This window comes from Labeo rohita, chromosome 14, assembly GCF_022985175.1.
Source record: "Labeo rohita strain BAU-BD-2019 chromosome 14, IGBB_LRoh.1.0, whole genome shotgun sequence".
NCBI classification, from domain to species: domain Eukaryota; kingdom Metazoa; phylum Chordata; class Actinopteri; order Cypriniformes; family Cyprinidae; genus Labeo; species Labeo rohita.
In genome coordinates, this window is record NC_066882.1 from 31,550,753 (window position 1) to 31,566,817 (window position 16,065).

Genomic DNA, 16,065 nt, shown 5'->3' on the forward strand with positions numbered 1-16,065 from the left:
AGTTGATTGCCAAAATGTCTTTCTGCTGTGCTTTGTGTAGTATATGCTGTGTACACGCTTTATGTGGTATTCAGTGTTTCCTGACGCTTCAGTTCAGTTTGAAATGAGACGTTGCACTTGCACGTTGTTGTTAATGCTGCAGTTTATCAGAAGAGAGGGTCTGATTTAGACTGTCTGATGTTATTTAAAAAAATAGCAGCTCAAGAATGACTTATTCAGCATCATAATATCTTACAAGAAAGTATTCTCGCAGTTTTATTCATTTGCCCACTTTTAGAACAGGTGTAATAATTCGTTTCTGGAAGCATGTTTGCGATCACGAATGCAATTCCAGTCCTTAACGTAGCGGAATTATTAACATTTTAAACAAATATGTTTTAATATACAAGCTGCTAACTTGAAAATTTCAAGATATGCGAGCAAAAATGCTCCTGACAGTTCAGAAATATGACACGAGCAAGAGTTTCTGTGTTCGAATATGACTCCGGATTAGGCAAATCACTGATACATTAAGCCATTCATGAAAACAGTCATTTGATTCGCTCCTGAAGGATTCAGTGAATCAATCATGAACACTTGCTGCCACCTGCTGGCGGTTTTAAGTTTCCCATCATATTACAGTCTTTTCCAACATATTTCTGTATTCAGAGTTTTGTATTTAAATATTAATCTCATAGCATTATTTATGCAATTATAAATACAGTCTAAATGTGACCCTGGACCACAAAACCAGTCATAAGTGTCAATTTTTCAAAATTGAGCTTTATACACCATCTGAAAGCTGAATAAATAAGCTTTCCAAACATGTATGCTTTGTTAGGATAGAACAACATTTGGCTGAGATACAACTATTTCAGTATATGGAATCTGAGGGTGCAAAAAATTCAAAATATTGAGAAAATCGCCTTTAGAGTTTTCCAAATTAAGTTCTTTGCAATGCATATTACTAATCAAAAATTAAGTTTTGATATATCTACAGTAGGAAATTTACAAAATAACTTCATGGAACATGATCTTTACTTAATTTCCTAATGATCATTTTGACCCATACAATGTATTTTTGGCTATTGCTACAAATATACCCCAGCGACTTAAGACTGGTTTTGTGGTCCAGGGTCACAAATGTATAAATACCACATCTAAATATCACTTCGTGCAGCCTCTGAGTTTACATGATTTCATGGATAACAATAGCCAGTCATTGATTCACATTAATGAAGTATTCAAAGAAAAATCCTTTCTGTTTTCATTTACATCTTTTTATTTATGAAATTTTGATTCATTTTGTAGAATTGAATTTTAAATTAACAGAATACGGCATGGTATCGTGATGCTACTTGGTATCATGATACTTCAGCTAGTATTGTATTGTTAGTCATTTTTATGGTATCGTGACAACCCTATCCTGAATATCGGCAAACATATGGTATTTTTATTTATTTGTCATAATATTACATACAGCTAATAAAGTAATGAACTAGAATGCAAACAACATGGTAGGTTAAATTATCTTTTCTTTTTTTTTTTTTAAATAAACTGAGTGACACAAAGCTATTAATTTAAAGTTTTTAATTTATAGGAGTAGAAACAAGTTTATTGGAAGTAAACGGATTTATGGACAAATCTAAAGAGATCAACCAAGTTATTGGTGGTGCCAGTGGGCCTGAGGGTCAGCCAGTGAGATTTCTTGCCCATGTGTGCCTTACCTGCTCGTGTAGGTACCATTTGTCTGGAGACACAGATAAAGACGGACAAGGTCTTCATAGACCGATAACTCCCTTTTTTATTAGCTGTTCTGACCCCTGTCATCTTATCGTCCCACTGCACAGAATTCAGAATGGAAAGAATCGTCCACTATTATTGAACAGGAGAACAAGAAAAGCTTGACAAACCTTCATCTTCCTTACAGACAGGTTTTGTTGGGCTCATGCAGTACATTTGAGGCTGCTGTTGTTTGGTCCTGTGTGGTGAGATTGGTAACTAAAGCTGGTTTAGAGCCACTTGCCTCCTGACTCTGTCCTCTTGGAAAAGGGCATTGCTATGGATGCGTGCTGTTTGAAAGCGAAATTATCACTGAGGTGTTGGCAGCTCATTTTTATCTTCCACAAATGAAGCTTCAGTGCAGTAATTAGTACGTTACGCATCCCTGCTTTGCTTCTGTTGCTTCCTGTAAAAGCAAACCTGCATGACTTTCTTTTTGTCTGCAGAAAACACAAAATTATTTATTTTGAAATATCTGTTTTTTTTGTCCTTACAAGGGAAGGTAACGGAGCCTAGTATGGTTTGGACCCCAACATTTATCATATTATCTGTTGCCCAGAAGTAAGTCATGCAGATTTGCAGCAACATGAAGTTGAGTAAACGACTCAATTCATTCAGACAGTTTAGTTTCAAGATTTTCACTCATTGAAGATTCTCAGTCTGTTTAAACACAGTAATGTACAGTTTATTTAATTTAAAAGCATAAATGAAAGACGGTACAACAAATAGCTCCATGATCAACAATACGGGTGACTTGGTGCTGAATTGTCATATAGGGTCATTGCTATATCTTACATTGGTTCACTTTGTTATTCTGTATTATCTAATTTGTTCTTTCTCAAGACAAGTACAAAGCAGCCCTACTAGTATAGTATAGTAATTTCTTTAAGATTTCTGTGATATATCAGTATTTCTTTGCATGGTAGTTATTAGGGAATTTGTGTAGCAGATGTGCCAGTGTCAGTCTAAACAAATAAATAATAGATTTTAACAGCTTTATTTTTGTCATTTATTTTTTAGGGGTTCAAGCATGTAGCACTGAAACCCTATTATAATTGTTAGAACGTCCAAGGATCAGCAGTCTCCGTGTAAAACTGATCGTGCAGGCCAAATGTAAGTCATAGACACTTGAAACTTGGAGGAATGGTAGTATTCACACCACCGACAACCGCACCAAGGCTCGCCCCAGTCGGCCTGATGGGGGCGCTACAGCGATTTAAAAAGTACAAAATTGTTCATAACTCCTAAACAGTCAGTCGCAGGCTCAAATGTCTTATGTCGTTGGACAGAATGCATGCAGATTTGATCGTGAGCCTGGTGAAATTTTTGGGTATTCTGGATTTTTTGAAAAACCTACTTTTGCAAACTAGTCCTAGGTTTTTCACCTGATCGGAACCAAATCGGTGCAGGAACATTCTCTAGAGAGTATAGTGTTGTCACGATACCAAATTTTTGACTTCGATACGATACCTGACTAAAATATCACGATACTACTACTGAACCAATACTTTGAAAAAAAACATAGAACAACAGGAAAAGTAACTGAATAATAGATGATCCAAATGGAGACCATAGTTATTTTATCTATTAAAACAAAGCATTTCATCCTCCCTTTAAAATAAATAAATAAACAAATAAAATAATAATAATCACATACCAGTGCCATTACACTGGTATGTGAACAACTACTGATCCTACAGGTATGTAGAGATCTTTGCTATGTTGGTAAGTTCACTTAAAGGATAAAGCCAAATCTTATTTCATGATATAGTCATTTTATTTCACAACAACAATTTATATCATGACATAGTCATTTCTTATTTTATCTTTGTTATTAATAATAAGAACCCAGACGCAAGTGACAAACTAAAGGACAGCTACAATAAAACAAAGACACAAATAAAATAAAGAGGGCCCTATGAAATATTTTATTTTTTCCCAAGTTTCATTTTAATTTTTCTGGACTCTATTTTAATGGATACATATAAAAAAGTAAAGCATGTCTAATTAATTGAAATCATGAAACTTGCAGAATTTAACAGCAATTTATTATTATTATTATTGTTATTATTATTATTATTATTATTATTTTTTAATTGCATGTTTTTAAGGCCCTGTGAAATGCATTTTGTTATTTTTGTTAGTTTTGTTTGTGACTCTGTTTTCCAATAATTTTCTTTATTATTATTTAATTGTTTCGTTACATTTTAATGATCAAAAGCATGTCTGATGAAATTCTAAAGGATAATTTTTTAAGAATTAATTAAGAATTTAATTAATTAATTAAGAAGAAATTAAAAATTAATTTTTTATACAATATTTACTTATGGAACTTCTGCTGTCAGTCAAATCATTTGTTAAATGATTTAGAAGAAAAATGTACTTTTGTGAACTAGTCCTAGGTTTTTTGCTCAATCTGGAAAAATACTACAGTACAATTCTCTGGACTTTCTAGGTCTATAATTATTAAAACAAAATGTTGAAAGTCCAAATTTACCCAAAGTCCTATAAAGCCTAAAGGAAAACTCAAAACTTTACAAAACTTTACAAGCACATGCGATGGGTGATTCTAAACAAGCTTGAGAAGTTAAGGAGATCTGACCACGGCTGGCACTGTAACAATCATAAACGTCAAAAAAAAAAAAAAAAAAACTATTTCTGTGGTAAATTACCTGTATTTGCATAAAAAGCCTTTTTAAATCATTGGTTTAGGTGGTTACAGGCTTGCTACATATTTTTTTGTATTTTTTTTTTTTTTTTTTTAAATGCACTAAAGCACTTGAACCGCTTGCAGTTATATTTTGTTTATTTTTGTACATAAATGTACTTGTTTTTTCACAACTGGAGTAGGTCATTTTTGTTGTTTCCTATTGAGTGTTTTAACTAGATTTTACACATTGCTTTTTTTTAGCATGGAATTTCTTGACTGTCATAATTTATCATCAAATTACTGATTTCATGTAAGACTTTATTTTTCCCAATTATTTAGTTTTTATATTATTAAAAAATAAAGTGTTTGTTATTTATTTGTTATGTTCCAATTGGGGTACAGGATGTGCAATTTTCAGATAAATATTCATGCTAGATATTTTAGTTGCATTTTTGAGTTAATAAAAATGTAAATGGTTGTGTAAAATATGCATGTAATATAATATTAATCGATATACCCCTGAGTCAAATTATACTGCATCATTTTTTGAGGTGTTGATCGCTGCCTATGAGAATAGATATCAGATCATGATGAACCGTCCAAATGAACACCCCTAAAGGTTCTTGACAGGCTTCATGAGATTCACTCCGAAGATTCATCATGGTGTGGTGTAGAAATGTGCCATTCACCTAAAATGAGTCGTGATGCGATGAAAGGGGTGAGCAGAAGTGGGGCCAGATTCAAGGGAAATGTCGCCCGGCTAATGCGCCTCTGTTTATTGGCACGACCCAGCAGCTGTCCGCAAGCTTTTAATTAGCTTTAATAACCATTTCAATTCCATTAGTGGATGCATCAAGCAACTCATTTTCAGCTCTGTCTGCAGGAGGACACACACAGCCCGCTGTTAATGCTGCTGAGCCTCTGCCCATCAGTGCACTCAGGAACCAAGAAAAACATTTGGCGCGCTCACATCAACCTTTCCTTTTTTCTGCCTGTTCTCCAGATAACCAATGTGATGGTGCCCTTCATGTTTAAATATGCGGTGGACGGCCTGAACCAGATGTCGGGACACATGTTGAACCTGAACGACGCGCCAAACACGGTGGCCACCATGGCAACGGCTGTTTTGATTGGCTGTAAGTACCGCCTGCTCCTGTCTTGGCAGGTGTTTGACTTCATTTTGGGAAGCGTGCTGCATATTAAGTGCCAACTGACCTTTCCCTAAAAGTTTTGTGTCAATATTGCTTTTTAGATTCATTGTAATGTGTTTTGTCATGCATGCATCTGCTCTAGGTGCAAATGCAATTTGGAAGTTTGTGTTTTATTTGCTCGTCTCTTTGACAGCACTGACCTCAAGTTCCTGGCCAAAATATATCAATGTATCAGCTCCACCACGATCGTTTCTTAAACCGTTCCCCATCATTGCACAACAATTAGCGTTAATAATCATTAAATATTTTTATTAATATGTTAAATATTTGTATATTTTCCCTCTTTATTTTATTTTTTATTATTTTTTATTTTATTTTATTTTATTTTATTTTATTTTATGTTTTTGTTGTGTTGTTGTCATTTTTAGTACACTGTAAACCCTTGCTGCAGAAAAATGGCCAAATTCTGACAGTAACATACCATTTTCTATAAAGACAGTAATATACTGTAGAAAACAGTGCATTCTGGGTAATATTTGTCATTTTCGAGAAAGCAGCCTACAGGAATATACTGCAAATTTCCAGAGCTCAAAGTAGACACTCTGAGGCTGTGTTCAAAATCACACCCTATACCCTCATTCACTATTCCTTACATTAGTTTACTCGTAGGCCCTATGATTTCCGCGATGCAGAAAACGCGGACGGAAGTGCGGAATCCAGCTGTAAAAACAAAATTTACTGAATAACACGGAATGTCACGGAATTTGTCAAAATTTGAATGAATTAATCAAAAGTAGGTCATTACACCTAAATCAAACCGCAATATAGACTAGTATGTGTAAATATTATGCTGCAAAAATACCATTTAAATGTGAATCCTGCATGTTCTGTGTGTCTGTTTTAATGAATGGAGCAGACGAGCGCTTTTGTTTACTACATACACTGAAGCGCGCGTGACGCTCGTGGTGATTTCAGCATTTGATCGTTCCATTTTAGGAAAACTAGCGTCATATCATATACACACAGAAATGCGAAGGTAGACATGACAACACATCAAAATAAAAGTCTGGTTTAACTTGAAGACATTGTGCCAGATATGCATTACTACTATTACTACTACTGCTTATTTTTTAGGGTATAATCACAAAACATTTCTTCTATGTTTCAACTGTAATAGTAAATTCCCCATTGTTAGCCAAAAAATTTGCTTAATTTTCAATAATTAAAAAGATAAATTAAATAATTTTTTTATGCCTTCATTTGATAACCATAACGTTTTAAATACACAACTCACAATTCAACAATACACAATTTCTGAGGGTAAAAAAACCTTTCATAAGGCTATTTTAAGAATAAATTTGAATAAATTAAGTATGCATTCAAATAATTAGACATGCTAAAACACAGCATTTGATGACAATAAAACATATGGTGAGAAAAAATAAAACATTTCATAGGGCCCTAAACATGTCATTTTTGTTAAACCTTTATTAAATTTATGTGAAATTGTATAAGTGTCATGATTTTAATTAATTAGACGTGCTCTTTAACTTAGATACTGGATGAAATTAGTGAATCAAAGACCTGCACGATGAACACTTCATCATCAACATATTACCAGCATTCGCTGATCACTTATGTACTCTGTGTTTGCTGTAATAAATGTGTTTTGTTAACACACAGAACAGCCAGAGAAATAGCTAATATTTTAAAAAACTGACGCGAACACTGACCACCAAAGTGGTAATTCAGACCAAACATTTTCAATAAAACACAAAGCTTCTGTAGATTTATGACAGAAATAAAGTCAAACTGGTTAGTAATAAGTGTAATAATGTGTAATGGCTGGAAATCAGTTGTAGTTCTTGTGTTTCTGCTCCTCTCCTTTCAGTGATCTGTTCTTGTTCCTCTTTACTTCAGTGATTCGGCTTGTTAACAGCAGATGTTTATCACCAATACTCAGCAATCACTTACATATTCGCTTAATCATCTCACTGCAGCCCTGTGTCAGTGTTACTTTCTCTCTGTTCAATGTGGACACTTCAGGATTTTCCTCTGGGGTTGAAAGGCTTAATCATGTAAGATAAAACATTTATTTTAACAGTAATAAACTGTAAATTGGTTTTATGGCAAACAAACTGTAGAAAAAAGTAATACACTGACAACACTGTTGCCAGTAGTTTAATGTAAAATCAAGTAAAAACAGCAACACACTGTCAAACCTAAAAAAAAAAAAAAAGTGATTTGTTCTCAATAAAAGGATAGGAAAAGCTGAAATTAAAGGAGAAGTCCATTTCCAAAACAAAGATTCAGATATAATGTACTCACCCTCTTGTCATCCAGGATGTTCATGTCTTTGTCTTCAGTCGTACTGAAATTGTTTTTTGAGGAAAACATTTCAGCATTTTTCTCCATATAATGGACGGATATGGTGCCCCGAGTTTGAACTTCCAAAATGCAGTTTAAATGCAGATTCCAACAATCACAAATGCGGTTGTAAACAATCCCAGCCGAGGAAGAAGGGTCTTATCTAGTGAAACGATCGGTTATTTTCATTAAAACAAAAAATACAGTTTAAATACTTTTTAATCTCAAACACTCGTCTTGTCTTGCTCTCATTGAACTCTTGTGTATCCTGACTCAAGACAGTTAGGGTATGTTGAAAAACTCCAATCATATTTTCTCCCTCAACTTCAAAAATCATTTCAACAACATGCAAAGAAGATCAAACACCCTTAACAAAAAGGTAAAACAGCGATATAGGATGATTTTGAAGTTGAGGGAGAACATGAGATGGGAGTTTTTCGACATACACTAACTGACATGAACCGGAACAAAAACAGTTCAGGCAGAGTAAGACAAGATGAGCATTTGACATTAAAAGTATATAAACTGTATTATTTTTATGAAAATAACCGATCGTTTTGCTGGATAAGACCCTTCTTTCTTGGCTGGGATCATTTACAACCACATTTGTGATTGTTTGAAGCCGCATTTAAACTGACTTTTGGAAGTTTAAAATCGGGGCACCATATCAGTCTGTTATATGGAGAAAAATCCTGAAATTGTTTAATTCAAAAACATAATTTCTTTACGACTGAAGAAAGAAAGACACGAACGTCTTGGATGACAAGGGGTGAGTACATTATCTGTAAATTGTTGTTCTGGTAGTGGACTTCTCTTTTAAGTGTTATTCTATGTGTTTTTACACACAATGATATAGGAGAGATCTGCTAGTATTGAAGAGTTTCTTTTTGTCTGTTTTGTGAGGTTACCGTTGTGCTGAAGAGTAGAGCCTGTGCTTCAGTCCAGATGAAGTCCAAAACACACTAATAATATGCAGGGATGTGATTTTTCCGGAAAAAAAAAAAAAAAAAGGGGGGGGGGGGCGATCTCACAGCCGCCACCATGGTAACCCGGGACGGAACCACAATCGCCGTCCCCGAGCAATAGGGCCACACCGGGCGACACGTCAGATGGCAAAGAGATGCATTTTTCCTTCCTTTCCAAGTATCAACAAGGACGTATTTGCGACCGTTCGCAAATGGCGGATGGCGAAGTATGATTGGTCAGATCACCTGTCAATCAAGCTCCCTGCTGCGCAGTGTAAGTTACCTCAGTCGCTCATTTCGGTTAATTTTCCCAGCCGACAACCGCAAATCATTGTCCGATTATTAACCGTTAACTGATAAGATGGTAAGTTAACACTTTTCAATAAGGTTCATTCAGCGCTGCCGCTCCCACCACGCGCATCACGCACTGTGCGTAGGGTACCGAGTGCTGAGGGGGCACCAAAAAATAGTCTAATGAAAAATCAATAATTATATTTTAATTATTATATTAAATATATAGCTCACTGAATCTGATGGCCGCAAATAGTTTCTCCCGGAATCTAGAGCGAGGGAGTGAGTGCGCCCGCGAGACAGAGACTGTGCTCCAAACCGCGTAGCGCGTGCATGACGAGAGAGAGCAAGAGACCGCGCGTGTGTGCCTCATGAAGCACATGTAAGACAAACTCTACATTATCCTGCTTATTACATGGCTACCTACAAAATAAATCAATAATTTGACACAAAATATTGATTTTAAAAGGAGTTTATTGATTTAAAAACGATTTATATTGCTTCCGCTAAAGAAAATAGTCCGTCTCACTTCTCGTTCTCAAGTAGAAGTACAGATACTTGTGTTAAAAAATACTCTGGTAAAAGTAGAAGTACTGATTTAACTTCTTTACTCAAGTAAAAGTAGCCATGCGAATGATAACCATTTTTTTTTATGCAAAGCTAACGTTACCTGGACCACACAAATGCTAGAGTGCAAGCTGAGAAACCTAAGTGGATATGGAAAAAAGTTTCTTTATAAGCCATTGCCTACATTTTAAATGGATGTCTGCAAAATAGGCCTAAAACATCACATAGCCTATATGATTATTGTGACAGAGACTGGGACTCCAGGTTAATGAGATTCTGACTGAGTAGCAAGATATGAATTCAATCGTGAATTCAACTGTGATTCTGTGAGAATTGAATTCACAGACCCAGTTTCTCTTTTTTAATCTTCCCCTTAACATTTAAAGGAATCTACATGTAGACTATGTAGGCCTAATGATTTTTCCGCGAATGAATGCTGCCGAATCTGTCGAGTCGTCTTGTAGTGATAGGTCAAGTGCAACGTATATTCCCATTCAATATTTTATTATATTATGCGTCGCTTGTCGGACATAGCAACAGTAACTAAAGGGAACGAAAGGGAATGGTTTTCTATAGCCGCTAAAGAAAATACTGTTGTACCAGTACTGTAGTTACTACCCACAGAGTGTACAAAAATAAGTTAAAATATGTGTACAAAAATAAGTTTGGGGGGAGGGGGGAGGGGGGGGGGGTTGGTTGTCTTAGTATATTTTCCTGCTTTTTTGTCCTTAGCCAATCACATGCCTGAATATGTTTCACATTGTTTTATTTAAAGGCAGTTAAACTGTGTAGTTGCTGATGCAGCGAAAATCTCTCAGCTAACTCCAGTTTCACATGCATGGGTGCTGTGACTAACTTGCTGTTATATGCAAGAAATTAATTTTCAAATTTTAATTGTTTTGTTTCAATTATTTTTGCTTTAAAAAATATTATTCCTAAGTAGACGCAAATTAGGTATGTGCAAAGTATTAGTATGTTCATGTTAAAATTATTTTATAAACTTAATTGACAGTTGGCTATAGGAAGTCGGTTTCTAAAATCAGATTAGTTAACATGAGTTTTAATTTCGTTCATTGTGTTTTTACAGTACACTGCTGTGGTTGCCGGAATTTTACAGTAAAAAATACAGTGGCAATGTTTTTGGTTTTACGGTTTTAACTTAGATTTTACATTTAAATACTGTACTTTCATTAACTGGTATAATGTTAATATACCAACCTATTGAAGAACTGAAATCTGTTTTGTACCTTTGTAATACACTGATAACCACCGAAAGCAGGTGGTGATGAGAGAGTCACATGATGAACCAAAGCCCATCACAAGTATTTTTTTTAAATATAAACACATACAGAAGGTGCACAGTGTCATTCACACAAACACTAAACACCATCATAACACACATGAAACTGAAATAATGCAACAAACATAATTTAACACCATTAGATGTAACATACAACCCTAATGTACAAAACTGATAAGAAAAAACTATGAAGAAACCGTTATTACAAAAAAAACAAAACAAAAAACAAACATCAAATTAAATATGTAACGCAGGGAATTATAGGGATTGTGAATTTACGGTTATTCACCATAAATTATACGTTCTTTTTCACTTCCAAAAATGGTATACTGTAAAATTACATGCAATGTCCAATACAGTTTTTCACCGTATACAGTAGGGAAACTTACTGTTAACCTTTTAACAGTTTTTTACTGTAGCAGTTTTACAGTCTTTTATCGTTAAATTGACGGTTATTTTTTACAGTATGTAATATTGTAAACTAGACTCTAGTAAATAACTGCACAATTAAGATTGAATTAGTGGCAACAGTGTTGCAAACAGACCATATAGTGTCCTAAAACACACTAAGGAAGAGAATTTGAGAACAGTGCAGGTGTGATCTAAAATTGATGAAAAGGACCAACTTTTCTTGCCATGGAGTTTGACCAGTACCGACTAATTTATTCTAGTCTTAGTTTGCTTTTGTTGAGGATGTCAGTGTGCAGTCTGTGCCACCGAATGGAGCCCAAGTGCATGTTTGAATAAAGATAAATGAAGATAATGACTAATGGTAACTAACCACTTAGCGAATCATTGTGTCTTAAAGTGAAAATTCACTGTCTTCCCATAACTGCATATTTTAATGAGAGCCATTAGGTCCTGTGCACACAGACCATTAAATGCTTCTCCGAGCTGCTGCTGCTTGTGTGATTTGTGTGTGCTGCGAGGCACAGATTATCTGTGCAGAATTTGCTTTGATTGATATTGTATTTAAGGCACTATTCATCCTGGGGCTGTGAATTTAATGCATTAAGAGCAGTTTTGTTTCCCACGAGGAGATAAAACCTAAATGGGATGTTCATGTCAAGTTCATTACTGACTTTTGATATCTCAATTCTAACATCATATTTTTAAAATGAACTATATGGCCATTCAGTGTTAATAACGACATAAAGTGCATTAAACGTTACATTACGTCAGTGGTTCCCAAACTGGGGGGCGCGGACTTATGATAAGGGGGGGCGTGGCAAGGCTAGTGCACAGCCGATTTTTATAGAAATTCGAAAAATATGACGGCCGAAAAAATCTGCCGCGCAGTCCGGCAGTATTCAAGCACACCACTTAATCTGTGACGCTCCGCTCAATATCCCGCTTTATGAATGTGCGTTCCGTTGAGTTGCTCACGGCCCATATTAATGCTCCACTCGTGTACCGCTTATGCTCAGCGGAAATACAAAGACCGCTCAAATAACGCGCCGACTGAAAATTTCTATATATACTTGTTCCAGTTTGCAATAGCAATGCATACTGTGCTGTAACATGCTGTAGTACTGCTGTACTGGACAACGCTTGTAAAATTACGCTACCCTCTCGTGACGGTATGCTCTGCTCACATGCTATGACAATATTAGCTTTGTAGGACTATACATTATTTTGATAATTAGTCAAAAAAAAGTTATATCTGATTCTGTTTCATAGAACTGAATAAAATTTTTTTTTTTTTTTTATTCAGTATCATTAATACTATTGAGTTAAATTAAAAAGTCTAACAAAATGACTATATTAATTAATAAAATAATAAATAATTATTACAAAGCAGTTTCAGTTTCAGCCAAGAATTTTCGTTTCGGTGCATCCCTAGATTTTTATGTAAAAAGAAACGTTTTCACCTCAAGACGACTCGCAGTACCCACTACAACTGTCTGTAATCAGTTGTGGTTTTTGTCGTAAAATAACAGATCACTAGATGGTGCGCTTGATATCAGAAATGAGAATTGCCGTTAGCCGAGTAAAACTACGAGTGAATGCCGCATAGTAGTTCTGCTCTAAGTGTGGACAAGTTTTTGAAAAGTCAAGTGCCAGGTAAACGTAAAGTAGATGATGAATCTACTTCAAAGATCACAACAAAGATAACAAAGAGAAGAAAATCTGTTTAAAAAACAATGAATGCTGTTACATAGTACAAAAAATAGTACATAGTAAAGCTGCATGCTTTACTTTTAATGTTTCTACTCTAAAAGTGACTAGTTCCTTGTTTAGTTTTCAGTAAGTCGTCACACACTGAATTTGAATTATTACGTTTCAAATAAATCCTTCTGAAGTTGTGTTTATGTAATTGCGGGGTGGGGCTTGAATTTTTTTTATTCTGCAAAAGGGGGGCCTGGCAGAAAAAGTTTGGGAACCACTGCATTACGTCAAGGTTTCGTGGATGGGTTTGTGAAGGAACTGAAGGTATTTTTTTTTTTTTTTTTTTTTTGAGTTTAGTGAAAAGATCATACGATATGACAGCAGATCATACAAATGACAGCAATCAAAATAAAAGACTTACTGAAGATGCAATATTTTGTTTACCTGCATGTCATGTGACCATGAACCAACATCAGAGAACTGTGAACATGCAAATGTGTTACTTAATTATTAACTTATTATCATAAAATCTCAGGGGGACTTCAAGTGAATATACCAAGCGAAAGAGGTTCAGCTGACAAAAAAAAAACAAAAAAACCTTCATTACAAATAAGAAATAAATAAATTTGTGCATTTTACCGTTTTGAAAGACAAAATCCTTCCAAAGATATAGCAATTCATGATAATAAAAATAGAAATTAATGTGTTCATCAGTAGATGTTACTTAAAACCGAAATTTTTTTTTTTTTTTTTTTTTTTTTTTTTTGCAAAACCAGTGGTCAAATGCTGTACAGGCTCTCAGTTTCCTTTGTAATTATACTACCAGTCAAAAATTTTTGGACAGTAAGATTTTTTTTTTTTTTTTTTTTTTAAGAATTCTCACGAAGGCTCACGAAGCCTGCGTTTATTTAAGCCCAAATACAGCAAAAGCAGTAATATTGTGCAATATTGTTACTATTTAAAATGACTACTTTCTATTTAAATATATGTTAAAATCTAATTTATTTCTGTAATCAAAGCTGAATTTTTAGCATCATTACTCTAGTCTTCAGTGTCACGTGATCCTTCAGAAATCATTCTAATAGATAGAAAGAAATTATAGAAATTACTACTTTTATTTAGTAAGGTTGCTTTAAATAGATCAAAAGATAATGTTACAAAAGACTTCTATTTCAGATAAATGCTGTTCTTCTGAACTTTCTGTTCAAAGAAACCTGAAAAAAAAAATCTGCTCAGCTGTTTTCAACAACAACAACAATAATTAATGAATGATGTTTTTTGAGCAACAAATCAGAAAAGTACAATGATTTCTGAAAGATCATTTGACTGGAGTAATGATTCAGCTTTGAAATCACAGGAATAAATTGCATTTTATGATTACAAGCTGATTGCAAGTATTTAATTTCTTATATATAATTGCTTAATATGTGACCCTGGACCGTCTTACATTGCACGGGTATATATGTAGCAATGGACAAAAATACATTGGATGGGTCGAAATTATCGAAACTAATATATCAAAATTTAATTTTTGATTAGTAATATGCATTGCTATGACGTTCATTTGGACAACTTTTTCTCAATATTTAGATTTTTTTGCACCCTCAGATTCCAGATTTTCAAATAGTTGTATCTTGGCCAAATATTGTCCTATCATAACAAACCTAACATCAATCAAAAGCTTATTTATTCAGCGTTCAGATGATGTGTAAATCTCAATTTCGAGAAATTTACATTTATGACTGGTTTTGTGGTGCTGGGTCACATATGTAATCTGTAAATATATTCTTTATGTGGTGTTTAAAAATGTCCACAAGAATACACTACCATTTGTTAATACTTAAACAGTTTGCCTTAAAAAACAACAAAAAAACAACAACTTTTTACTAAATAAATGTTTTAACTACCTACTGTATGTTACTCATGGGGCTAATTTATTAAAGAACAAATATTGTGAAATGTATAGTTGTACGCTCAAAGTGTTTGCCAAAAATATAAATATCATGAACAGTACTTTTAACATAATTTTCAAAAAAGGAACGCAGTTTGAAAGCAGCAGGACAGCAGGCAAAATCATAGATAATAAATAGAAACAAAAAGCACATACGTGTCAGCTGGTCAGAAGTAGGCATGGGCCTGTATGAGATTTTCACGGTATGATAACCTTAAACAAAGATACCACTGTATTGCGGTTACACCTCTGAAATGTGTTATTTTTAAATGTCTGGGTAAAGAAAAATCACTGAGCACAGTGTTTTATTTTAATGCAACATACAGAATATTTGAAACGGTACTATTTTTTCTTTTTTCTTTGATTTGTTTCTCAAATGTCTCTGGGCATTAGAGTACTCCATTAGCGTACTGGGGTATATCGCAGTATTATGCCCACAGTATGTGGTCACTACTACTCTACTTCCTGTAACATAAATGTCATGGACCAATGGCAGTTCAAAGGTGTTTAACAGTCACCACAAAGTTTTCTGTGTCAAGCTGCTTCAAACAACTGACAAACTCTAAATGAACTTGTTTGTTGTTCAGTTTTGCTTTAAGCAACTACTAGTTTTGTGCATTTTTGTAACTTTTAAGCCCCCTGCAGTTAAATGACTGCAAGTCACTCTTCTAAGTATGTTTTAATTAAAATAGATTGCTATACTTGTGCATTAATTCTACCTTTTTTGCAGAATTTCGTATGCGCTCACCAAACTTACATATTACCAGAACAGACATTTGAGGCGAGCGTGGGAAAGAATGAGAAAACATTCACCTCATTAGAAATCATAATGATTTTGAAACTGGGATTTCAAGGTAAAAATGCATACAGTTGTTTTAAAGCAAATCCAGCCTTAACAAGGCTAAATGGTGCCTAAATGGTGTTTATGTTGAAAAGCAGCTATACAGTGAGTC

The 16,065-nt window shown here is 34.4% G+C and overlaps 1 protein-coding gene across 1 annotated transcript in view; it reads left to right on the top strand.

Annotated features, from left to right (window-relative positions):
* The window catches only part of abcb7 (ATP-binding cassette, sub-family B (MDR/TAP), member 7), a 67,764-nt gene that overhangs the window by 9,752 nt on the left and 41,947 nt on the right, over window positions 1–16,065 (top strand). Inside the window, 1 exon segment of the mRNA XM_051128162.1 lies at window positions 5,415–5,547. Coding sequence (XP_050984119.1) covers window positions 5,415–5,547 — 133 coding nt within the window.